Source organism: Myotis yumanensis, unplaced genomic scaffold, assembly GCF_028538775.1.
Source record: "Myotis yumanensis isolate MYYU_CA2020_CCGP unplaced genomic scaffold, mMyoYum1.0.hap1 SCAF_8, whole genome shotgun sequence".
NCBI classification, from domain to species: domain Eukaryota; kingdom Metazoa; phylum Chordata; class Mammalia; order Chiroptera; family Vespertilionidae; genus Myotis; species Myotis yumanensis.
The window spans coordinates 26,133,579-26,161,419 of NW_027223759.1; the positions used below are offsets into that span (position 1 = coordinate 26,133,579).

Genomic DNA, 27,841 nt, shown 5'->3' on the forward strand with positions numbered 1-27,841 from the left:
ACTTCCTTTTTGGAAAGCAGATAGTAAGAAGAGTGTTATCATTTAAACAGCAGCAGACTTTGGCCAAATGGTTCCTTCTTGGCGATTATTCTTGTGCTCTAGCTCTTTTCCAAGTCTATTTCTTTACATTGATGCTATTTATTCCCAATAGAACTTCCAATAAATTTGCTTTTACTCAAATTGGAGTAAACTTTTTGCTTGCAACCCAACGAACCCTCATTGATAACAACTTTCATGACCTGGCCCAGGCTTATTTCTCTTCAGCATATGCCATACTAAACTCTGGTCCTCAGACTTGATAAATAAAAATCACCTGAAAGTCTTGATACAATACAGACTTCAGTTCTGAGATTCTATTGCACTGGCCTAGGAACCTCACTTTGAGAACCACTCCTCTCTAGAGCACTGTTTCCTGCCTGTCTCCCAAAACATACCTCCTATTTAGGCAGGGTGGCCAACTGTCCATTTTGCCCAAGATTGAAGCATTTCCAGAGGTGGGACTTTCAGTACTTAAACAACACAGTCCTGAGCTAGAGTTCTATACGAACTGCAGCTGGAAAGAACTATTTCTTCTCCACCCACAGCACATAGAAGTGTAATGTACACAATTTCATTCCACTCTCCCTTGTTCCCCATTAAGGAAGGACTTGGGAGACTTTCTCAGCAGCTAGATGAACCATTTATAAGACTGCCTCTCACTGATATAGACATTATTTTTTTGGTGCAGAGAATGGATAAGTTGATGTTTTAGGCATATATATATACACAGACCAATTTATTTATTTATACTGCCATAGCTGAGAAAGCAATCACTCCTGCACTTGGTTCTTACCTTGAGTTCACCAGAGGAGAACATGCTGATGTAATTGTTGACCATCTTAAACACAAAGCCCCGGTCCATAAATGTAAAGCAGCGCTAAAAAAGATAAAATTTTACATTGAAACATTTTTACTTTAAAGATCACTAAAGATTTTGAAAAGATAATGAAATTTATTGAAATAAAATAACATTTAACTAAATGTGTTGTGTTCTGAGTGTTCTAAAAACCTCTCAAGTATGTTTAAGCATTTGTCCACATATGGCAACTAGTTAAAATGTTAGCTATAGTACACCCATCAGAAAGCTACAAACCCATATTTATCACTTCTATACAACATCACTTGGAGCTTTGCAATTAAATATTAGAGCCTTTTCCTTTTCTATAGAGAGTTTTAGCTTTTACTTGTGTGTTTATTTTTTAAAGAGTTACATTTTATTATTTTTCTTTAGCAATTTCATTCCTGTACTGTACAGCTCTGGGAAGGAACAGGGGTGGCAGAGATGGGTCATAAAAACCTTTTAAAATCTCACTAGTCTCCTTCAACAGAGGAGCTTTTCTTTCAGTTAAGGCAGCTTGAATTTGAGGAGCGAAGGTAAGAGTTCCTGAGATTTCTATCAGGGAGCTGCTCATTGTCTTTCTTATTCTGTTCTCAGACTCTCTTAACTGTAATGAGTGTATAAACAGCAGGTAGTTTTGGAGAGACAGGCAAAAACAAACAAACCCATGAAAAGTATTTCAAGTAGGAAAGATAGATAAAAGTATTCATCAAACAGTGTTAGTTGTGACTACTCATAAAAAGTGAAGATTTGAATCAATTAACATTGAGGATATCTCACGTCTATTAGCATGGGGGCTTGAATGGAATTGCATCTTATCACTGTACCTTAAGAAACCTGGCGATGCTGTGGTTGGCCCTTCTTGTTTCTTCAAGGGCGTCTTTGTATTTCCAAATCATGTGATCAGCTAGGACCATGACCAGATTGTCCAATTCATTTTGGTATGATTCAGGAAATCTTTGAGCCCGAGAAAGCTAAGAAAAGAATAGATCATTTCTTTATAATGTGGCATATGAAATGCTAAGCCTGAAAAAAAATAAACTGAAAACTTGAATGCAATAATAAAATAGAAGCCCTTTTAATTTCAAGGTCATGATTTCCATAATTTTCATTTAATGTTTTCTTCTCCTTTGGCCTATAAAATTTTCATTTAAAAAGTAAATTATAACATATTTTAAATGCAAACTATTAAAACATGTAACATTTTTCACATTTTTTTTCCATTACAGTTGACATACAACATTATTTTCAGGTGTACAGCATAGTGGTTAGACATTTATATAACTTACTAGAGGCCTGGTGCACAAATTTGTGCACTGGTAGGGTCCCTTGGCCTGGCCGGTGATCGGGGCCAATTGGGGCCCTCTCACCCAGTTCTGATTGGGGCCAGCGGGGCGAGGGGGGGGGGGTAGGAATCACGGGAGGTTGGCCAGCTTCCTGAGGTTGGCTGTGGGAATGCACTGACCACCAGGGGAAGCTTCTGCATTGAGCGTCTGCCCCCTGGTTTTCAGTGTGCATTATAGCGACCAGTCAACTGGTCATTTGGATGTTTAGTTTTTCGATTGCTTAGGCTTCTATATATATAAATGAGGTGATCCTTCTGATAAGTCTAGAACCCTAGCACCCACCATACATAGTTATTATATTACTGACTATATTATCTCTCACATTGTAATTCCCCTCCCTTCCCTTTCAGGAAGTACATACTATTAATGGCTTAATAAATATTGGTCTAGATTTTCTTAGACACATTTAGTGAAAAATCAAGTACTTTGATTTTTTTAAACTAGAAATCCCCCAATTAGCAACTCTAAGAAATCAATGAATGACTAAGTAACTAAATGAGTACAAATATTGGCTTAAAATGTCCTTTATAAGTAGTTAGATACAGCTAGTCTTTTTAAAATTTTATTTCAGCTTTATTGAAGTATAAGTGACATAAAATTGTGAGATATTTAAAGTGTAGATCATATTTTTGATACATTTATATGTGAGGGTGAAAGAATTTCCCTCATCTAGTTAATTAACACATCTATCACTTCACATAGTTATCTTTTTTTTTTTGGTTTGGTCATTTTTGTTTCTGATGAGAACATTTAAGTTATTCTCTTTTAGCAAATTTCATCATCTGCTATAATCACCATGGTTTATGTTATGTCTTCAGATCTTACTCATAGATGAAAGTTTGTACCAGCCAGTCTTTACTTCATGGTCTCAGCACCAGTGGGACATCAGAGTCAAGAGATTTCTGCCACAAGATGCAAAATGGTGTGGCTAGGAGAATACATGTGTTACATGGAATGAAACTCCATGGGTCCCTAAAGACCAGCATTAGGTCCAGGAATCCACTCCTGCTGCCTGAACTCCTGCCCACAAGGGAGAAGTCCAGGCAGCTGAGACTTCCCATCTCAGGCTCTACTTCATGAATTTACACAGCCCCTTTTTCATGAGAGAGGCAAGATTCAATCATCTTCACAAGTCAACTTTATCATTAGACTCACATTTCGCTATAGATAGAAACACAAAAATCGATGTTAGACTGAGCCTAAACTTCTAAGATTCTGAGTACCCAGCCTTGCATGCTGCAAGAAGGAAAACCATGGAGATTAAAGTGACACACAGTCATTTCTCCTACTTAAAAAGCAATGAACATATATTGCTATGGTTTACAAAGTAAATACCAATGGAACTACTGTCAGCATGTTCATGAGCATAACTGTTGGGTAGCATTGTATTACCTATGATCTTACCTGAATTTTATTTGTGTCAATCAAGTGTTGTGCCATGGATTTCAGAATAATTGCAAAGAAGAACCAGGAATGCTGTTAGGAAAAGAAAAGGCAGTGAGAAATTTGTTCTATGGTAAAATAATGATAATTCTGTTCTTTACATCATGTAATATTATAGAATCTTTATCTTACAGTGTGTTCTTTGAAAGTAAATCCATCAGAGCAATGATATGTGTTAGGATGATCTATACCAAAGTCTTAGTGGTAAAAGTAAATAGCAGACATTTCAGTTTCTCTGTCATCTCAAAGATGTTTAAAACAAGATGCCAGTTTACTTGGGATGGCTAATTAAAGAATAGTCCTATGCAGTATTTATCCATGAGGTTCTATTTGTTTCACTTATCTAAACAAAACTAAATTTTTCTATATTAAAATATATCCTAGCAGGCCCACCTCGAATATTTTAAGGGGTAGAGGCAAGATAAAAAATTGAAGCCACAGATCTTAAAGTTCAAAGTCATGCTAACAAAGTTTGATCATCTTACCTTGACAAACATAACTCCATGACAACTTGGAATGTTGTACCAGAATATGGGGCTCTCAGGGGAGAAGAACCCTGGCCTATAGCCTCTTGTCACCCAAGGTTCAGTCCTGCACCTACAGGGATTTGGTTCACGTGTGACTGTCCAGCCTGCACATCCAATGTTGTCCACAAACTAGTCTCTCTCTTCCACTGCAAACTGCTCCCCACTTGGTTCTAGGGTTGGACTCAGGCAGGAAGATTTTCCCAGTGAAGGAGGGACTTAGGAATGAGGTCTAAGTAGGCCTTCAAGGAAGCCTGTAAGCCCCTGAGGTGGGGGCTCTGGGGTTCCTCAAGGATTAGGAAGGCATGGGAGGAGCTCCCAGTGAGCATTCCTCTGGCTATTGTTATATCCTTCCCTATGGGGTGGGGCTCAGTCAGAAAAGACTAAAGCAAGCACTAGGATGAAGGCTCTTCTTTCCTAGGTCCAAGGGTAAAAGGGTGATACTTATCCCAGATAAAAAAGTCTATGTTGTATATGTACAGTTTAAATAATGCACCCCCTCATCCTCTCTCTTTCCCCTCCCCTCCACCACAGACAATCCTGAATTTTATTGTAGTCATTCCCTTGCTTAACTTCATAATTTTGCTACCAATATCATACATTGAAGAAATAAATTTAGTTTTGCTTGCCACTAACTTCATGTAAATGAAATCATCCTGTATGTATTCTCCTGTGATTGCCTTTTTCATTTAACAAATTCTGCTTTGAGGTTCATTTATGTTGCATCATGAAGCTGAGGGTCCTACAATGATAGATAATTAATTAAGCTGGGGACTAAGTTCACTCTTTTACAATAATTTAGAGCTGTCTTTTCATAAACTTTTTACCATCCCTTCCTTATTGTTTCAACATTTTAGGGTCAAAGAGTAGCTGTTTCTTGGCTTCCTCTCTGTTGTCAATATATTTATTAACATATCATTAATTCTTTTGTTGGTATATAATATGCCTAATAAACTCAACACACTTGATTTTTATTATACTTAGAAGAATGTTTGGGGTAACTCTTTGTAGACATTTATTCTGTCTTTAGGCTAAAGAACTTAACTGAGGTCCATTTTATTCTTAAGGTGATCTTTTCTGTTGACATAGACCTCTCTTGCTTAATGCTTTTATATGCTACAGTTTCAATATGTGTATGCTAGAAACTATAAGAGAAATGATCTGCGAAAATCAGTGGATGCTATCACCTCTTGGGGGTGAGGGTGAACCTTATGCTAATAATGAAAGAATCATCTTTCAATTCCTTACCTTTAAGACATGTTTAATTGTTGTTGAGTCATTTGATTTCAAAAGACCAGTCACATTTTTAGCCAGTTCCTCATGTATTGTTCTCTCTTTGCATGCCCTGGTCTTGAACACGAACTGAACAAAATCCAAAGAGTGAAATAAGTAAGATGCTTTAAGAAAATAGCACTTCAAAAATAATGTTCCATGAATAACTCATAACTCAAAATTATCTGCTCATACCAGATTTTGTCATGAAATAAATGAAGGCCCAATGAGAAGAGCAGTACACACCTGTTCCTATTTATGGCTTTACACAGGTAGGGCCTGGCTCACCTAAACTCTCCTTGAAACTCTTTTTGTAGAAAACAAAGGAAGAGTGAGAGTGCAATTTAGCAGGTTCAAGGAAACATGGAGGGCTTTGACCCACCTACTTAGGACACATTTCCCCTTCTCCTTCCTTCCACTGGTAACAGGTGGCATGGTAGCATTTCTTCATCCTGAAAGGGTAGAGCACCCACTCAAATAGCCAAGTGGGGAAGCAGGTGCCTTCCAGAGGCCAGTAGGTGAGCTCCCCACATGCCCAGGGCCTACCACCTCATGCTTAGGCACAGGCATCAAAGGATCATGAACATTGGCCATCAGTAAGATAACACCTACTTTTTTATTTCTCAAAAGATTGGTTTTGGCATGCACCACTGAGTGCATATAATGGTTTTAGTTTTCAGTTTTTCTTCATCTATCTTATGGATAGTACCATAAATTTTTACATGTATATTTCAAATATAAAATGCTTATTACTGAATTACACTATTTTATTAATGAGTTTGGTTTGCCTCAAGGGAGGTCATTTTTTCAGAATATCCACAATTCAGACTTCATTATAATCAGGAGTGAAGGCAAGCAAGAAACTCAAAGCAGAGGCACATTCAAATTTGGATCTGTAATTATTTTTTTGAACTTCATTGTTCATCAACAGATAAGTGTCCTGATGGGGCCTGACTTCTCCAAGTTCATCCCAGAAGAGAAAGAAAAGCTAAGAGATGCATGAAACTAGCTGAAGTCAAGAGTAATATGATTTTTCCCCTTGATCATGACTCATGTGAGGGTAATGTCATAATCACCTAATATCATGCACAGTCATTTAGGCCGAAGGGCATTATGACTAGTTCTGAAATATTCTTATTTTAAAATTTTGGCTATCACATGTCAGTTCCATGAATTTCTGTAACCCATGGCATTTCATTAGATTGCTTTAGACATACATTTTTGAAAAAGACATGGTGTATGTGTGTATTTTGGATACCATAGATGGGTGAGTTAGCAGCATTTAGCACCACTGAACTTGAAATGGTGTTTAGTTTGCTTCTGAATAAATATTAATTGCATTGAAATATCACATCTCTCAAGGACATCAAAGCATATATAGGTAACAGATCATCAGTTTTCATTACACTCCTACTTGTGGGGCTTAATATCTATCTACATGTTAAATAATAACGTTTCCCACCAAAGATAAAAACAAAATCAGACTCCTTGGTCAAGGTCAGACTGTCAACCATGTACTACAACAGGAGTCCAATCACAGAATCATAGAGCTGGAAGTTCATCTGGTCTATCCCATCTCACTTCACAGAGGAGAAAAGTGAGGTTCAGAGAAGCTGACTGCTCAAGTTAACTATTTAACCTTGACTGGAATCTAGGTTCCCATTTGATACTTTAATGATCTTTCCAGAGTAAAATTTTAATTGGTTATATTTGTTAGGCTATATTTGTTTTAGATTATGAAAATGTGTTACATAACATCTTTAGGAATTGTTATCAGCTTGAAATTCTACATAGGCATATTTCTGAATTTGAACCCCTTCAGAGCAAGCAAAATAAGCAGTCTTTTATTACAAAATCAAATGATCTCATCAGGATATTTCAAACATCCTGGTTAGAAATAAAGACCATCCCAGGATGCATTGCCAATATAGTTCTCCAAGAGTGTCACAGATGGAGTCTCAGAGCTGATTTTAAGGTTCTCATAAGATCTAGACTTGACTGTCACAAAAATGTCACAACACCAGTGGGTTCTTAATGTAATTTTCAATGATTCCTTTGGAATAAGGTATATAATAACTGCATTGAAATGAAGTGGACTTTGTGTAATGTGGACTGGAGAATTTGTTTTGACTCAATGCCTTTGAGGAGTGAAATGGAAAATTGAGGTAAGCATTGAGAGAGTAAAAGTTCAGTAGATGGTTCTGTTGAATATAAATTAATCAGCACCATATAAAGCATGCAAAAACTCTATCTTTAAACAGAGAGCAAATTAAAAAGGCATTTGTAGGTGAATCTAAGAATCTGGCTTTCTGAAAATGAAATGTAGATCATATTGAGTAAAATTAGAGCAAAGGGAAATGACTGTGAAGTAACTGACAATTTTTTGGCATCTGGGCATACACTTAAAGTTAGGTATTTGGGAAACCATCCAACATTTCTGGCAGGTAGAAAATATATTAATATAAAACTGTAATAAAAACACTTCTCACTGATGGTATTTCATAGGGGTTCACTCCAGAATGAAATTTCTAATTATTTCCTTTTACAACAGGTGTTGTTTTTTGTTTTTTTTTAAAAAAAACACAACCGCCTCCCCCCAAGTTTCTAGCACAAAAGACCTTAAATTCTTTTCTAGTCACCTTTCTAGACATCTAAAATATATGGGTATATGATTATCAATAAGTATTAGTGCAATACATTATTTTAATTAAAATGGTCTATGTCTCAAAAAGATTTCACCTATGTATAGAAAAGATAGAAATTTAGGTCCTCTATGTATCATAAAGTGAACTAAGCTATCTTTGGTTGGGTTATTTTTTTTTTCATTCAAAAAGATGACATTCAGACAGGATTTATAATGTGCAAACATCATCGCAAGTTCACGGGCATTAATTCACAGGCCAACTGGAAATGAGAATATAAACTTGAAGGACACTGGAAGAAGCAGTGCACAGTTGATGGAATGGGCTAGTGGTTCATGCCGGAGGATAAAGGACTTAACATACCAGAAGCAGGTACATATATACAGTAACTGGGAAAATGAAATAATGCCTGAGAAAACAATAAGAAAAGCTAAGAAAACATTATAGAAGAAACATAGAGCATTCAACAAACCAACAGGAAAAAAATCTTCCTTAAATTTACACAGAAATTTCATTTCTTGTAATGTTGATGTCCAAAGGACAATATTTTTCTTCTCTAGCTCAAACTTCTTGGCTGTTTTCCACCATATAAATATTCATTTATACATGTACATGTTATTTATTCACTTATACATTCAAACAATACACCTAGCCTACCAATGCAAACAGAAGAAATTCTAAGAAGCTAAGAGGAATGCTTGGTATTACTATGGTAGACACCATCCAGCTAAAGAGAAAAACTTCCCACTTATGTAGACAGGAAATGAGACAAGCCACACAGCACAAGGGCATAGGACCAATGTCCAAGTGGTGATTTCATACCTTAATGTATGACTGGACAGCGTAGTCCAATTGTTCCTCGTTGCACTTGGCGACAATGTCAGTCAGAACCCTGGAAAAACAGAGATGTTCAGTGGCCTTTCTGGAGAAGGCAGAAAAATTCGTCTGGTTTTGTCACAGGAGTGCTTGAAAATGTTGCTTACTAGTTAATGAATAAATGAATGAACCAATTTCAGACTCTCCTTCATCCCCTGTACCCCTCCAATATTGAGTATTTAATATCTATAGTACCTGTTAGCCATTTCCAACCTTGAAATCTCTAAAAACTAGATATAAGTAATGTCTTATGGCTGTAGTATCACACTGAAGATTTCTTTACTTCCTGAGCTGAATGTGCTATTATGGTGTCTGTGTTTGCTGACACTGTCTTCTTAGAAAAAGGATCATTTTTAGTGCCTGATTAAAATTTAAGATCTTTAACCTTGAATGATCATATTCATTTTTAAAGGGCTTCACTTCCAACCTAGAGGCACTATATGTCAATGCTTTTGGAAAAAGTAATTAGGTTAAGATGTATAGTCTTTTTTTTCCTACCCTTAGCTGGGACAGGGTTTCTATAGCAGTGGTGGTAAGGGTTGGTATTTTCACATGAACACTTCCAGTTACTCCAAATGGAGCTGTTGTGTTTAAGAATATCTCAGAATTTCAACAGATCTATCAGCTAAAATACTTACGAATCTTGTCAACACAGACCCATATACTCATGCTATAACAGCACCCATTGAAGATAGAGTTGTGGACTTTTAATCTGTGTCTAGAACTGGCTGGTTATGGAACTGTTAGAGCTGCCTTCACTTTCCAGAGCTTCATAGCTCCACTTTAGTAAAAACAAGGCCAAAGAGTCTGGCCGGCGTGGCTCAGAGGTTGAGCATCAACCTATGAACCAGTAGGTCATGGGCAGATTCCTGTTCAGGGCACATGCCTGGGTTGCAGGCTCCATCCCCAGTGTGGGGCATGCAGGAGGCAGCTGATCAATGATTCTCTCTCATCATTGATGTTTATTTCTCTCCCTCTCCCTTCCTTTCTGAAATCAATACAAAATATATTAAAAAACCCCAAAACAAACAGCCAAGGCCAAAGACTCTCCTTCTGAAAAAGGCTAATCATATGCCTGTGAGTTCAGAAGGTACTGCAAACATGTCAATGCCAAGAGTAATTTTATTTCTGGAATGCTGTGACTAATTGAAAAACAACATTTGGAATAGATGATTCAATAATTCAAAACATTATCTCTATGAAGAGGAAATTGTGATTACCAAAGTCACCAGATAGATTAGTAATGTTGGCAGAATGCGTAGTATAGACAAACCTAAAGTGAGAAGAGTTGAAGAAAAATAGAATATTTTTAAAAAAGAAAAAGATCTGTTGGGAATGTAAAATGGTACAGCCACTGTGGAAAACAACTCAACATTTTCTTGAGAACTCTCATACAACCCAGCAATTACACTGGTCATTTTTCTTAGTGATATGATAATTTACATTTATCCCAAATCTACCCCAAACTGGAAACAACCTGATTGTTAAACATATTGTGATATGGAATACTACTCAGAAATAAAAAAGAAAGGAACTGTGGATAGATGCAACAACCTGGATGACTCTCCAGAGGATTAATCTGAGTGAAGAAAAAAAACAACAATCCCAAAGGGTAGATATAGAGATAGATATGTGTATAGATACATAGATGAAGTAAAAAAAAAATATATATATATATATATTTCTTTATTTCTTAAAATGACAAAATTTTGGAGGTGGAGAACAGTTGAGTAGTTACCTGGGATGAGGAGTGTGGGTGGGGATGAGAGGGAAATAGTTGTGGAGATGGAGTGCTCTGTATTCTGAGTCTATCAATGTCAATATCCTGGTAGTTGCTACTATACTGCAGTTTTACAAGATGTTGCTTTTGGGGTAAATTGGGTAAAAGGAACATGAAGATCTCTCTGCATTATTTCCTACAACTGCATGTGAATCTATAATTACCTCAAATTAAAGAGTTTAATTAAATATCACAAAGGAAAGTTGAAAAAGACGTATGGTATTTTACTCAAATTATAACAACAGATGATTAGAAATCAAGAGTAAGAAATACTTAAATTAGAGATATGTGTTCAAATGAAAGGCAAGCATACACAATTAGGTGACCATTCAGTTATAATCAAATTTCTGTGTAACCACAGATTAGAAAAATCTCTTCTCCTAAGGCTGTATTATGGATACCTGGTCACAGTTGTACTTATTTCATCTTCCTCATTCTGGACCAAAACCTTGAAGAGCTGGTTCAAGATTATAGGCAGAAAACTCATGATCGCATGAATCTTTTCCACATTCAATAAGTTCTGTAGTAAACCAACAGGAAACAAAAGGGCACTGATTAAATGAAAGCCTATTCTGCTGATGGTTTTCAGAACTTGCTCTTCATTGCATTTAGCATGGTGTGCAGGCATGGGGGCAATGTGGCAATGCGGTTTTAAAACTAATTTAAAATCAATTGGCTTTAATTTTCAATCATTCTTATTTTGAAACACCTACTTATGCTTGTTTTAAACCATGGACAGAAACTATTAAGGAATTGTGAAATGAAATAATTGACTCTCTTCATTGATAAAGCATTTAAAAATCTTCAATGATAATTACCTCTTACTTTGTGAGTCAATGAAAATTACAAAGGTCCCTTTAGCCCATTTCTCCCCCAAAGACCACTGAAATGATTTGCAATGTCACATTACCTTACAAGAGCGGACAAAATTTGAGGTAGGTGACTGAGACATATCTTTCTCCCTTTTTTGGCACTCTCGGAAAAATGCGTTCACATATGGATCCTGAAACAGCAAAAATAAAAGTGTTTATTTCTGAGGACATGTAAACTCTGTAACAATCACGGTGATGGCGGGCAGCCTTTCTGTAGGATTGATGCCTCCATGTGCAAGTGCTTTATGAAAGCGTCAATGACAGCTTTCATTTCCACTTCTCACGGAGGGCTAGAGTTGAAATAAACTACAAAGCCAACTCTCTTCCCTATTTCATGCTCATAGACTTCTTTTCCTTCTCGGCTATATGGTAATGGCTAGAGAATTACTTTCCTTGGCTTTCTTCCTTTTTTTTGTTTTTTTAATTGTCTTCTTTCCTATTCTTGCTCCTGTTTCTTCCATAGACTTCTACCATTTTTTCTTACATATTCCTTAACACACATTAGGAATGCATAGGGATCTTTTCAGACTTAACTGCCAGAGCTAATAAAAAACTAGGAAGTTCACACTAACATCATGATATAACATGACTCTTACCCTTTGTGTTCCCCCAAATCCATAGGTTTTTGTCCTAACTCTCAGTACCACAGGCTATGACTGTGTTTGGAGGTAATTAAGTTAAAGTGAGGCAGTTAGAGTGGCCCTAGTCTAATATAACTGATGTCCTTATAAAAGCATAAGTTTGGACACCAGACATGTGCACACACAGAGGAACAACCACGTGGGAACACAGCGAGAAGGCCAGGAGAGAGGCTTCAGAAGGAACCAACTCTGCCGATGCCTTGATCTCGGACTTCCAGCTTCCAGAACTGTGAGAAATAAATGTCTGTTGCTTAAGCTACCCCATCTGTGGTATTTTGTTATGCCAGCCCCTGCATATTGATACACCCTTTAATGGTATTAACTAAAGAGAGTGGCACTTTGGAAATTCTCTAAATTCTTTGCTGAGGGGTCAGATACACTCTCTGGGTCTTTCTCTGGTATTTGTCAATTCTAGAAGGCCATCTGTGGTTTGGGAAAGACCATTACATTTGGCTTGAGGCACCTGAGATTACTGAGAGAAGTTTTGATCTGATCTATGTGTGGTCCTAATTTATTTCTTTTTTCTTAGCAACCATGTATGTACTAAATTTAAAGCAGCATGAAACAAAAATCAAAAAGCAGATATACAGAGACTTTAAGGAAAGAGAAAAACGTGTTCCAGGTACTTGTGATAATTTGCTTTGCAGTTTATAATTGGTGCCAGGAATATGCTCACATTGGGATAAAATATGCCTCACAATGGGAGGGGTGCGTTGTGGCAATGTGACAATGATCATAATTATATTGTTATCACATTTTTCAGTTCATGAAATACTTTCACATGTAATTTCTCACTTTAATCATCACCATACCCTTGGGTAGAGAGACTTAATTGTTATCCTTTTCCTGATGAGGAAACAAGGAATGCTGGGAGAAGTGACTTGCCCAGGGTTACTGAGCCAGAAGTTAGCCAAGGCAGTTATCAGAGGCCATTCTGCTGACCTCATGGCCTTCCCATTAGGAAAGCTTTGACTGGGCATTGGGAGTTATAGTTAGTTTTCAGGTAAAGGTCCAAAGTCTTTATTTTTAACATTTCACATTTTTAACACTTGGGTGTTGTCAGTGGAAGCAAACCATCTTCCAAGGAAGGTGTCATCCTGACAAATACACTCTGGTACTTTGGTGCCTGGACTTCTATGGATTAGGACGTTCTATTTCCCCTGGGAGAGGCATATAATTATGCCACAAACATTCTTCCTTTTCAATCACTTGCTCTCTGACACCCTGTAAATGGTGAGTCTCCTCCTGTAAATATAGGAGGCACCTTATGATTCTACCTGTTGGACAAGATACTGACATTTCAGACACCGTTCTCACCTGAGTATTCACTGTGGAGACAACAAATGTCGAGACTTTGAAAAGTGGTTTCCCACCATCAACCCACTTCATGTCACTCCCGCCCTGCTGTAAAAAAGAGTTTGTTACTGTCACTGTGGCAATTTGAGAGAAAGCAGATAAATAGGTTATTTAATGTATGTTCATTTGCCATCCTGATCCATTAATCTATATATAGAGAAAATAAAAGATGCAAATGCACCTGGCAATATTGGTGAATGAGACCAGTGTGGTATCAAGGGATCATTGCTAATAGGTTATTTCTATTGGCCATAAAGTAAACAAGATATTTGAAATATCGTAGGTGCACTTGATTCATAATTATAATGGTTGTATAACTAGATGGTTGGGTTAATTTAAATAGCAGAAAGAAGATAACCTCATGCCATTTAGCTCATGTATTTCTTTCTCTTAAATTATACATCATTCAATACCTTTCCACTTGCAGAATCTTGAAAGCGTAAATAATTAGGAGGCAGGCTTGTAGCTATTGGGATATTGTACTCTTGAGAAGCTATCTGATCATGTTTCATCAGAGGAAGCCATGCATATCCAACTGTGCAGAGGAACAACAAAGAGTAAACTTTTGAGTACAAACCTCCATGGGGAAGGGGAACAATACAGTTATTTATTATTTATGATTATAAAACTTCCCTAAAAATGGAATAAATCAGAGCTTTTAAAATACTCTCCAATTCAAGTCCGACAAATGAAATGTAAAGCTATCTCAGATTGCTTCCTGTCAGTACCTGATGTTTCCAGAGCCTCCTTCTTTTTGGCATTTGCTTTTGCATTTATGTCACAAGTGACATGATAAAAAGAAAACAGAATATGGTGTTTCTCATGGAGTTGTGTTGGCAGCTCAATTTTCACCTGAAACGAAAGAGATAATAGTTGGACCGAGATTAAAATAATTTGCCAGGAGTCAGAGCAAGACAAAATTCTTTAAAGAATTTTTTCACTGAAATCTAGGTCTATGTTTAATTGTTAGTGTCAGAAGTACTGATTTAACTCTCACTCAATACCCATCCTGCTGGCAGTAATGTGTTAAGATGCTGACATTTTCACTTCTTTATTGTGGTCGATTGTGATAATTTAGAATACATAGTATGTCTCATTAGGTAATTTGTGCTGTTATAGTATGGATTAAACGCACACACATGGATATAACTGTAGAAAGTAAACAAGGCACAGCCTGAGGATCTATTGTGAAGGGACACAAAATGAGAGAAGAGGAATTCTTTGTCTCCCAACAGGTGTGCATAGAACAAGTTGTATGAGTATCTCTTGGGAGCTCATTAGAAATACAGTCTTAGACCCTACCCCAGACCTATGGAATTAGAATCTGAATTTTTATAAGATACCCAGGAAATTATAGGCACATTGCTGAGAAACATGGTAGTAATACATGAGGTAACTTAAGTATGAAATTTCTTCCTTTTAGACAATAACAATAATATATGTAGTACAGTGTATAAAAATATAGATTTTGATAACTAAGTAATAAGCCATTTTATGAAGAGGTCACACTGTAGTTATAATGCTTCTGGACAAACATAAAACAAAGTTGATGTAGGTTAAGAATATTCTTAATGAGAAGCAAACTCCATATTCCTGGAAAGACGTGTTTTGAAACCCTCTACATTTTATAGATCTTTGCAGTTTCCAAACATCTGTCACATACATTTCCATTTAACACCCCCAATAGCCTTGTGAGTGGGATGACAGAGGGTAAATGAAAATGAGATATATTTGCAGGCTTGGAGTCACTGAGATTATGGCCTTGTTAGTAATGTGATCTTCCAGGGCAAGGACCCCCGTCTTCTGATCACCACTTCACACGGGGATCCCAGGATCCCACTCAGGCAAGTTGCATTCCATTTCTTATTAGCAACTAAGTAGTTCCCAGAATAGTCAAATCAAGCAATAATGTGATAGAGAGCCATGCAAATTATCTACCAGCTTATTTATTAGTCTATCTATCTATCTATCTATCTATCTATCTATCTATCTATCTATCTATCTATATATCTATCTATCTACCATCTATCTATTGATCATCTATCTATCTTCTATCTAACTCTCTAATTTATTTCCACATTATTCAGGAAAAATTTAATACCCTGCTTATCAAATTGTTGTCCCTGGAACTAACAAACTAACAATGGCATCGGTGTCACCTGGAAACTTGTTAGAAGTGCAAATTCTCAGGCCCCATTCCAGACATACGGAATCCAAAAATCTGGGGAGGCTTCCAATCATCTGCATTTTAACAAATCTTCCAGGTGATTCTGACGCATGATAAAGTTTTCGAAGTCCTGAATGGTAATGGTTTGCAAGCTTAAATATTCTTTACATACCAGCATGCTAACCTGGTTTTAAAAAAGCCAATATACAGTTCAAATTTTCCATGATTAACAATGTAATATAATGAATTTTTCTCTTTTCACACAAGTAATAAGAGAGTCTTGAGAGCTGGCCAGGGCAGGGTTTATTCCATGTCATGTTTAGAGATGAAAGGGGTCCAGGTCACTCAAGTTCACTCAGATTATAAGCAATAGTGTGGGCTCATAGTGTATGTATTCATTTGTTCTTTTCATTATGATATAGAATTGATTGGTAAAAGCTATCTAATACAAACTTTATTATATTGACCAGAGAAATAAGAGAAAAACATCACATTTTTAAAAGACAATTCTGGACTGAACTAATGGAATTTGCAACATACTTTTGGAGCAACTGTCAATTAACGTAATTTCTAAATCTTGGTTAAGTAATACAGCTGCCGAGGCAGGTCTTCAGTCTGTGGTGCGGGCTAGACTGAGTGTTTATATTGTGTGTTATCTGGCCCGCTCATCCATCATTTCAGGAGCTGCTGGGGGCAGTGGAGGCCTGGCCCTTACCTCGTCTGAGAAATCCGGATTCTGGGAATGGTGCAGAACTGCTGTGTAGGCGGCTGAGGTGAAGAGGGGCCCTCCAGGTTTTCCATAAATACACTGTTTAAAAAGTTATGAGTTGAATAATTATGAGCATCTGAAATTGACCCTGAGCACAATAAAGGCCACAACTCTTCAGTTACGAATCCTGGGACCAAGACAAATTTTGTGATAACTTGCTGGCCTAGGTGACATCTAAGTGACCTTGAACTCCTTTGACCTGCTGCCCTGAATTTATTATACGATGGGTTGCTGCTAAAGAAAAATGTGAAGGCTTTAATTGACGGTGTAGGTATCTCATTGACACTGAACACCCAAATCAGCCCATTACCTAACTTTGATAACTAGGATATGAGATCGCATTTGTCCCATTCTGATTCCTATGGGAGTATCCAGCGCAGACCTAGAGTTTGAGGCAATTAGCTGGGTGACCACAGGGGTGGTTGGACCCTAGCCCTTGACATGCCAGCCCCCAACCAAGAATGCTGAGCAGGAAGGAGAGAGCTGGCTCCCGGCTCCGCCATATGAAACTACCATTCGATCTCAGCCCCTAATCAGGCCAGGGGAGGTGACAGGGCACTTCCTACTCATGCAGCATAAAGGCTCCCTTTGCCCAAGGCTCAGGATGCTTCTTCTGACGTCTGAGGTATCTGTGCGATGCTTTAGAATGCAGTGAAACAGGGGCCCCACCCCTGCTACTACCCTTCTTTCCTGGAATTTTCCGCATGAACGCTGCTCTAACAGCCTGGCGTGTCTGCCATCTGGTCACTGCCTTTGTTTGCTTGGTTACTCCATTTCACTTCCTTTTTTCTCTCCTGCTGCTAATGTGTTGTGGAACTTGGAACCTGTGGATGTGGAGAGCAGCTCGAGACTATTTTAAAGAAGTCTCTCTGTAGCATGACTCATTCAATCCCTCAAACTGGTTATTGTTCTTCTGACCTTCTTAAAGCAGAGAACTCAATTGGTACCTAACAGAGGGCTTTCAGAAGTGATCTCAGACAACTGTGGGGTTTGTTAGCAACTGGTTTTGTCCTTTCTCTGACGCACTGCAACTGGGAAGATGTGGCCACCGGCCAACTAGAAACTATTTTCCTGCCTATTTTTATAGGTTATTTTATGTTTGAAGCCCCTAAAATAAAAACAGTTGATATCAAATATGAACTCTGAAAAATGCCACCCAGTGGCAGCTTTATAGGTTAAAACAGTACAATTCATATAAACCTTATAGTTTTATTGTTCTTATAAAACCACGTGACCAACAAGTGGGACCATTGAAGTCCTAGAGCCATTTCCCAGCTCCTGTGGCCTCACGCACCTTCTATAAATGTGAGCATCCCATGGGCCCAGTGCATTAGCTAGTATGCAGCAACCCCTCTGCACAGGCCACACGCAGGCCAGCTGGGAGGTGGCATTTAAATCAAGCATGCCAAATCCAGAGGCAGGCTACTCTGAAAATTGCAGTCTTCCAGGGGGAACCTTTGTGTTTATTTCACATTAGACTGGTTTCCCTTTTTCTCCATCATGAAAAGCTAAGCAGAGCCACAGCCTGGCATTTCTCATAGCTCTAGTTAATGATGGCTATTCAATCAGGTACATTTAGGACAAATGTGTTGTGTTGCTCCTCTTTCAACCACACTTGAATAAAAAGCCCCCCGGTGGCAGAGAGAACCGTGTGCCTGCCCACCCTTTAATGTTGCGTCCCCCGTGGACTTGGCCTACCTTCACGGGCTTGGCACCTTCTTCATCTGAATTTTTGAATTCAATGCACACGGTTATATTTCGTGCCTGAAATTACAGCGAGGGAAATGGAAATTATAATGGCCTATAATATAACACCAAAAAAACCCAATCCAAGTGCGTAAAATAAGTAGCTTCGAATTAAATGCAAAATATGTACAGTACTCAATACTTTCTTGTGACATCCATAGTGCTCAGAAATAGCAGAAGGATTTCGAGAGATTATTTAAAAGAGAAGAGAAAACTCATGTCCAAAAGGGACAGGCATGCTATGTGCAGAATATCTTAAGGAACTGAAAAAAGTCTAGAACAACATTATTTAGGGCTGATTTAGAAAGGTTATTAATGTGTCACACAACTGTGTATCCTTAAGCACTTTTAACGGGAAACTCATCATTACCCATTATTAAGCATTTTCTTCAAATCATTTTCTTTTCCAAAGTGATGAACTATGGTAATTTGTATTTGAACTTTCAGGAGACAATCTTAATGTGGTCTAAACAGAGTGAAGACAGAGGATGATACTTCAGAAACATACCCTACCTTGTTGAAACATTTCTGGCTGTCATACTTGAGGTGTTTGGGATAAATATACATTTGATTTTTGTATACTCTATAAGGACGGCAATACTTTGTTGAGTCGTAAACAAACTCTTCCACCTCCACTGTGGGTTCTGGTTGAGCCATCACATTGAAAGGCTTGACAGGGATAAAGGACGATGTTACACAGTCTTTAAAAATCAGAAAATAAGAGTTTGTCATTTAATATGATTTTTTAAGTGAATAACACTTAACATATTTTAAAATTAATCTACTCAAAATAGAAACTCCATTCTTTTATGACAATATGTTAAATTATGCTAGCATGAAAAATTTGTAGGAATTAGGCATGCTAGACAATCAAACTATATATTTAATACAATTGATGTTGTAAAAACTGGTAAATCTGTCAGATAGGTTTATAATTATTTTTGTACTCAACTTGATATAAAAAGTAAAATTTGGCTACTGATCTTTTGAGCACACTCACCAGGTATTAGGGATTCACCCATTGCCCTATAGTGGGTGTCTATTATTAATAGTATCAAGTGGATTAATAGTATTTCCCCCCTACAGGGTGATTTCACAACATAGACCTGACCTGAAACCCCTCTGCAATATTAGCTATAATTTATTGTATTTTTCTCTTCATTTTTTATAATCTTTTAAAAATCTAACCTTGTAAGTACAGTCTAAAAAGAAGACCATGAGGAATTTATAAATCAAAATTTCTCTGATAAAATAGTTTGGAGGCTGAAGTTGTGGTATTGAAAAATAGCAAGGCCTTCTACCTTCCTTTATCCCATCTGGAATCTTCCTGTGTTCAAAAAAGCAAAATTATTAGCTAAATATGCTGGGGAATCAAATTACACGTCTTTTTAAAAAAATAAATTATAAAATTTCTATAATTTATTTGAGTTTCTCTACTGTCCCACAGTCCTGACAAAGAGAATATTTTAGCTCTCTTTTGTTGCTTTTCTTTCCCATAGGTAATAAAAGCCTCATCCCTCACATCAGAGAGAGGAAATGACTTAGTTTGTCCTCTTCTTTTTCATACCAATCAATATAAAAGTGATTTGGAACATGGTTTAAGTTAGAATTCTCATTTTATTTCATAATAAGATGTTTTGTGGAAAAATTATAAAAATAAAAAACTTCACAATGCTAATGGTGCTTCAGCCATTCTGTGGCACCCATCCCATCCTGCTTGTAGTTAATTTTAGGGTGTCTGGATTCATTCTTTGCATCACTGAGAAAGTCACTAACAGGCATAATCAGAAATAACTAAATAAAATAAGCTGATCTCACCACTTAAGAAATAAATTTTGAAACTCATTTATAAGTTCCCTCCCTTCCTTTTTTTCCTTCCTTCCTCCCTCCCTCCCTTCCTTCCTTCCTTCCTTCCTTCCTTCCTCCCTCCCTCCCTCCCTCCCTCCCTCCCTCCCTCCCTCCCTTCCTTCCTTCTAATCCTCACCTGAGGATATTTTTTTTTTCCATTAATTTTTAGGGAGAGTGGAAGGAAGAGGGAAGACAGAAACACAATGTGAGAGAGACACATCGATTGGTTGCCTCCCACATGCCCTTGACCAGGGCTGGTAGCCTGCCCTTGACCAGAATTGAGCCTGGGACCCTCCAGTCTGCAGGCCAATGCTCTATCCATTGAGCCAAACCGGCTAGGGCTATTTTTAAGTTAATTCTTTACTACACACTTCTGAAATTCAAATTTTCATTTCACTGACATAAATAGAACTTTGACCATATTCTGAAAAAGATGAATGCTTTCCTCTGTGTAATTACAGTCTGCAGTGGTTCTCAACCTGTGGGTTGCGACCCCTTTGGGGGTCGAACGACCCTTTCACAGGGGTCGCCTAAGACCATTGGAAAACACATATATAATTACATATTGTTTTTGTGATTAATAACTATGCTTTAATTATGTTCAATCATGAGGAACTGTATTAAAGGGTCGCGGCATTAGGAAGGTTGAGAACCACTGTTAGCTCTAATCACTGTATGACCACTGGGGGGCTCTGTGTGGTGCTCAGAATAACTGACAGCACAGGACAGCAGAACCAGCCCTGTATTTTGCGTCTGAGGAACTAGATAGAATGAATATAGATTCTCTCATTATGGGTTATTAGTTTATCATTCTATCTGAATCTGACTTTCTGCATTTGCAACCCTTTAGGGGTTTGAGGATTAAATTATATAATTTAATACCTTGCTCTGTGCATGATGCACACAAGATAAGTATTAAGTTACCCTGAATATAGTTACTGTCCCACTATACTTATCTTCTTTTTTAAAAAAAAATGTATTTTATTGATTTTTTTTACAGAGAGGAAGGGAGAGGGATAGAGAGTTAGAAACATCGATTCAGCTGCCTTCTGCACACTCCCCACTGGGGATATGCCCGCAACCAAGATACATGCCCTTGACCGGAATTGAACCTGGGACCCTTCAGTCCGCAGGCCGACATTCTATCCACTGAGCCAAACCGGTTAGGGCTATACTTATCTTCTTAATAAAGAAATAAGAAGCCCTAAATTTCTGTAAGGTGATAAATTCCATTTATCTCAAACTTTGTTCCTCACCAAACAAATCTTTGTAACCAACCATCTAACCAACTAACCAAAATAACACTAAATATTAAAAACTCTACAAGCAAACTAGGACATCATCATCATACTTGGATGCTCCAAAGGAATGTTGTCAACAGCAATATCCAGGCTTCCAGGAATGGTCTGCATTTTGCTTATTCTGTCAGCCCTGTGAAAGCATATAAACACACACACACACACACGCACACACACACACACACACTGAATTATTCTAGTTGTCAAGAAAAAAACAGTCAACTGTAATTCTGAGCTTTGATTAAGGGTAAACAGTAGGGCCCCATCCAATCTTGTGAATGACTTTATGTAGCTGGTTTGATTTTGAAAACTAAATTTTATGTGATATTGCCATTACAAATAAAAACCAGGGAGGGGTCAAGTTACAGATATCCTAAATTGTTTTAAATTTATTTGCAACTACTTCTGATAACATTTACATAAATGGCTAAACAAGTATAATAGTACATATAGTTTTCTGTACCAAAAAGTACTAGTATTTGAACTGGTTTCAGTAACCCATTTTCATAAGGAATCTTAAGAAGCCTTGAGAGCAGCACTGGCTTTTGTTACAAGTGCTAAGTGAACGAGTCTGCTTTTCTCCTCTTCACCAACAGTCAAGAAGGACAAAGAACCTTTCCCTGATCTTGGTTCTTCTGCCTTCTCCCACCCTGTAAATGCATGCAGACACTCCCTTCCTACCTATCCCTGCTCTCCATTCACTCTGAGTCTTGGTTCCTGACTCTTGAGTCCTTGCATTTCTTTCCCTCTCTCTCTACTAAAACCTTCTCGCCCAACCTCCTTTAAAGTAAAGTGAAAACCATAGTAGCCTGATAACAGCTTCAAGTGCTTTCTCCCTTTCAGGAAATTGACTTTGATAGGTGGTATAATTACAGTGGTAGGTCAGAGCCAGCTCTTCCCAGCTTGTGAGAGCTGATTGTTAAATTTTCAGTTATTTTGCCTGCCAATTGTTAAACACAACCGTTTTTAAAGATGAAATTATGTAAACTTACCATTAAACAAATTGTATTAAAGTCCAAGGTAATAAGTATATTCAAAATTCATCATTTACTAATTATTTTACTACAAGATAGATGATCCAGAATCTTGAGGTTATTTACGTGTACTGTATGGTGGAAATGTTATATAATGGTGTGCACATTTCCTCCCAATTCTGTATTTGGTGAAGCCCCATGGGTAACTTGAAATTAACAATGGTAGGAGAATTTACATCATAGAAATGGGCTATCAGTACAAATCAGTTTTCCCCCCACTAGAGTGTCAGTTGGTAAACATTTATCAGCACAATACTGAGAATATCTGCCATAGTTATGAGGTGTCTATGAGATAATTTAATGTTTCACCAGTATGGCATTGGGTATTCTAGATGCCCTCTAGCTGCCACAGTGAAAACTTTCTTTGCTACATGCTGATAACATGATTTTTTTTAAAGTAATGCCTTCTGTTTATCCAGATTACCCCAAATCTTTTGACCATTCCTTCTCAGCATTTCAAATTTTCATGCTTTAGTACTCTGGCAAGGAAGTAAAGAGAAAAAAGCACTCCTGATTTCCACTTAGTAGCTGTGGGAAGGCCATGATAGGGGTTTTAATCAGGAAGTTTGATTAAGTCAAGGGGGGGGGTGTCTCCCAATGTAAGGAGTATCATCATAAATAAGTACTATTGGTCCAGGGCCTCCTCTAGGCTGTTATTACTCATCTTTATTTTGCTTTCTCAAGTTTAATTACTTTCCAGGACAACCAAAACATTGGGAAAACATCCTTAATAGTTAAATAGAAGCACATATTCTCTTGAAAATACATAAAATATTAATAATGCCTGTTATATAGTAATATGTTATTTTGTTTTGGATATACCAAATTAATTCATAGTGGACTGTTGACTTTGAGATGGAAGAGGCAGAGAGTTAACATTTGGGAAAGGGGCTAAGGGTACAAGAATCCTATGTGTATTGGGGGATTAACAATTTATGATAAGTTTCTTGTCATGAAAGATGTTATCATCATAAGATAGCGAATGCATGGTGATTCATTTTTAAAATGTGGCTTTTATATTTTTCCCTTTTTAGCACGAACTTCCATCATTTTTTCCAAAAGCATTTGAAAGAAATATTATAAATCATTGCATTCACAGCAGTGCATTGCTCTGTAAAGTTTCAAAACATAGTTTTAAAATTCCTTAACACTCCTCCCATTTAGTGGTATCTATGTCCCCTTCATTTGAATCTAGGCTCCCTGGATGGTACAAAAATGGCACTTTTGCATTTCTTGGCCCATCTTAAGAAGCTGACAGTTATCATTGCTGTCTCTTGGGGTACTTACTCTTAGAATCCTGCCATGAGAAAACCATAGTAGCCTATGGAGAAGGTCCCATGATTAGGAGCCACAGTTTCCAGCCCACAACTCCAGTGAGTACTCAGCCAATAGCAACTTGCAGTTATTAAATGAGCCACTTTCATAGTAGATCCTCTAGCTTCAGTTGACCTCGCCCAGCTGCTGCCCCTCATCTACCTATGCTCAAATTATGGACCAGGAGTAAATAAGTGATGTTATTGTAAGTCACTAAGTTTTGGGGTGACTTGTTACACAGCAATAGATAACCGACATAGTTTAACGTTCCACACTCATTCCATATAATTTGGCCAATATAGCCTTGAGGGTGTCATTTGGGCATATGTGAAGTCATGGGCAAACCATCTGCTTTCTGGAGAAATTTGGACATTGAGAATAAGGTAATCAAGTATTGTTTATGCATAAATTACAAATCAATAGTGGCAATGGTGTTGATTTATGTTAATTTCAAGAGTATAGCCCAAGTCCTACCTTCTATAATCTGACACTAGTTTAAGTAGGTCCTCGGTTGAAATCTTGCTACTTTCTTGTCTATATAATGGTGAAAATCTTGAGTCTCTGTCCACATTTCCCTGGTTGTCCTTAAATACTGATCTGAAAAAAAAGAATATTTATTTAGGTTGGTATTTGGATACTATTTACAGAGTTGTGTTTTTAGGTGATTAAAATAATTTAACTTCCCATTTATAATGAAAAAACTTCTATTATAAAAAAATTTAGAGAATAAAAATACAAGAAAACTTCTCAGACAAAAGTTTCATTTAGATACTACATTTATATTTAACTTTTTATTTTTCAACTCAATATCTAAAGTGACAGCACCCATATTACAACTACATTTATTTATGATTTAGTAACATTTCAAACCTAAGGAAGGTGAAAGGAAAGGAACATGTTATTCCTTCTTCATTATTTCCTGAGCAAGCCAGGGCCAAGTACCATTAGTTTTACAAGTATAAAAAAAGGAATAAGAACCTGACCATGGGTATGAGGGCCAGATGCTTGAAACATTTTCATGGAGATAAATGTGCCCAAGTCCTACATTTTAGGACAGAGACAGATATAAAATGGAGAACATCTGAGTCAGAATTTTGTACTAACTAATGATACTACCATGAATCGAAGTCATTTATTTCCTTTCTTGATCCATTTCACTGGAACTACAGAGATTTTAGTTAAAATATATAAACTGTTTTTGTCCAAACAATATAGTAATGTCAGGCAACACTTGCTGACAAACTAGTATACACAACACAGCTTACTTCAGTTTTTCTTCCTCATCATTCATCATACTCTGCCTACCAAAGAAAATTAGATGCATGTATAATTGATTTCTCTCTAATGTTGAAGACATGATAAATTTTTATTCCTCCTAGCTTAAAGATCTTGACTAGATGATTTTATTACTCTTTAAATTAGCCAAAGATTTCAGTGTTCAGGATGAAATGGTCATTTAAATGGATATCTGATCATAGAGCTTTAATGTCTAGTAATACAGAAAATGTGCCAGAAATTTACCAGAATAATATTTTAGATTCCTTCCATCTTTTTCCAATTTTTCTCTGTTAAGTACTAAGTGAGGGGGGAAAAGCTCTCCGATCAGATAACACTAATGAAGCAGAATAAAAATATTTAACTAGACAATTATTTTTATTAAATATAATATAGGGCTTTTATTCATGTGTGTGGCATGTTGAAACAAATATGGTATATTTCCCAACATGAGAGAAGAGTAACTGAGCTTGGAAAGGAGTTTTTTTTTTTTTAATTAACCAGCCTCTGCAAATATATTGATAGACATGGGTTGTGTAACTCGTTTTTGCTATTATCCACAGTTCTGTCCTAGAAATAGCTCACTCACATTGGACACATTATAAAGAGAATGAGGAGCACAGCACCGGGAAGTTATGCATAGTACCAAACACCCTGTCCTTGCTCGATAAATATTCTAACTGGCAACAGAACACAGACTGTCTCATTTACACAGATGGCTACAGGGTGGCTGGGACACTGTGCCTACTAGTTCCAGTTGCCGCAGTTGAGCAATGATCAGTATATGTGAGAGTCTCAGAATCATGGCATTTGGGGTATGATGGAAGGAAATGCAATGTTTAGCCAAAAGAAAAAGAAGCTTAGGTGTCCCTTAGAGCTTCATTCATAGGTAGCATGAATGCCACAATGTACAGAAAGAATTGGGCATATTTTTTGTGGCTATGGAAAACAAAATATAGAAGTGATTGTCAAACAGTTTAAACATTTTTTAAACAATTTATCTAATCATCAGAGCTACAGAAAGGCAGAAAGAACCACAGTGGGAGGCACTTGACTTTTTGTCACTGAAAGGATTCAAACAGAGGTTGAATAATCATTTGTTGGGGATATTATTACATTGTGTACTTTCTCTAAGTTATAAATATAAGAACAATATTTTACTGTAGTCTCATTTAATTTTAAAGAAAATTCAGTGTTGTGCACTGGCCCATTTAGAACATTGCATGAAACAGAGTAAAGAAATAAAAAACAGTCTTGGCAAGGATTTAGGGCACATATTATTCTAGGGTGATATGCACAGAGAGGGTTCCATTTAACAACATGATTTTCTCCTGAATCAATGAGTGTAAAACACCCTACCTACTGGAGGATAAATGTTTTTTTGCTGTAAAATGACACCACAGTTGGTGTCAAAGATAAGAACATGAATTTCAGATAAAATGTTCAAAGCAATGAGCATCCCTGTGTTGTAGTGGGTCAGATGATTAGATCTGGGTAAAAATATGGTCATGTGTTACACTGTTACTTCTATGTGATAGTTGATTAGTGACAGTTGATTTTAAGGGCCAAAGTGTTTTAGGATACACTCAAAGCTGTAATGTGAAACAAATGTCAATCTAGAAATATAATAGAAAAGAGAAGTAGCCAGAGAATTAGCAGTATCAGTAGGGTATTGAAATATGTCAGGAATTAGCTTATGTCAAAATCACATGAATAACAATGAGCGTTCAATGTTTATTGGAAGCAGTTTCCATATAATAAAGTTAAAATCTTTAATTGTATCTGATACTTATTTTTGTGGTTAGATGATACAAGTAGTATAACATAAAACCTTTAGAAATGTATGCTAACCATTTTTCTCAGTTGCCAATAATGTCTATGGAAGTCTAAAACATATATTTACATACAGAAATTGGTGGTGTATACTGTTCCCTAACCTACAACCAAACCCCTCATCAGGCATTCATGTAGCATGAGCTTGTGGTTTCGTTGGCTTTCCTGTCTTAGACATAATTACTTTAATAGTGGTAACATTGCCAGCCTCCCTAGAAACTTCATCTGTCTTTCTTCCAACATATGTCACTAGAAACTTGAAAGTTAGATCGGTACTTCTTCTTACTGCTCTGTGATGGGTAATTCTTTTACTTATTTCTCACTGCCCCAAATTTACTAGAAAGGGAACTTGTTGTGGTGAGTGTGATCTCCACAGGAGAATTCATAATAATCACATGAGAATAATGACTTTTAATAATGGCTATCTTTTATTGGGTACACACCCATGCTCATTAATTCCTGCAAGAGTAAATTTGGTATTATCCTTCCTCTATTGTACATTTAAAAAATCTGAGGTAGCCCTGGCCACAGTGGCTCAGTTGGTTGAGCATTGTCTTATACACCAAGAGGTGGCAGGTTCAATTCCCTGTCATACACTGGTGCAGATTGGATCTCCGGTTGGGGCACATACAGGAGATAACTGGTTGATGTTTCTCTCTCACATTGATGTTTCTCTTTCTCTCTCTCCTTCTCTTCCTTCCTCTTTTGAAAAAGAATCGTTTAAAAATTCCTTTAGCCTGGGCAGCATGGCTCAGTGGTTGAGCATCGATTTATGAACCAGGTCACGGTTTGATTCCGGGTCAGGGCACATGCCTGTGTTGCAGGCTAGATTCCCAGTGTAGGGCATGCAGAAGGCAGCCAGTCAGTGATTCTCTCTCATCATTGATGTTTCTATCTCTCTCTCCCTCTCCGTCCCTCTCTGAAATCA

At 37.2% G+C, this 27,841-nt stretch overlaps 1 protein-coding gene across 14 annotated transcripts in view; it reads right to left on the reverse strand.

Moving 5' to 3' along the window:
* The window catches only part of DOCK10 (dedicator of cytokinesis 10), a 206,979-nt gene that overhangs the window by 41,782 nt on the left and 137,356 nt on the right, over nt 1–27,841 (reverse strand). For all 14 annotated transcript variants that reach the window (XM_070422263.1, XM_070422252.1, XM_070422259.1 and 11 more), the window contains 15 exons: nt 24,280–24,402; nt 21,511–21,590; nt 18,825–19,012; nt 18,264–18,329; nt 16,512–16,604; nt 14,358–14,481; nt 14,043–14,164; nt 13,591–13,677; nt 11,671–11,763; nt 11,162–11,280; nt 8,927–8,996; nt 5,439–5,552; nt 3,628–3,699; nt 1,705–1,851; nt 833–916 (listed from right to left, as the gene is read on the reverse strand). In XM_070422263.1, the coding sequence (XP_070278364.1) occupies nt 833–916; nt 1,705–1,851; nt 3,628–3,699; nt 5,439–5,552; nt 8,927–8,996; nt 11,162–11,280; nt 11,671–11,763; nt 13,591–13,677; nt 14,043–14,164; nt 14,358–14,481; nt 16,512–16,604; nt 18,264–18,329; nt 18,825–19,012; nt 21,511–21,590; nt 24,280–24,402 (1,582 nt within the window). The remainder of the gene's footprint in view (nt 1–832; nt 917–1,704; nt 1,852–3,627; nt 3,700–5,438; nt 5,553–8,926; nt 8,997–11,161; nt 11,281–11,670; nt 11,764–13,590; nt 13,678–14,042; nt 14,165–14,357; nt 14,482–16,511; nt 16,605–18,263; nt 18,330–18,824; nt 19,013–21,510; nt 21,591–24,279; nt 24,403–27,841) is intronic.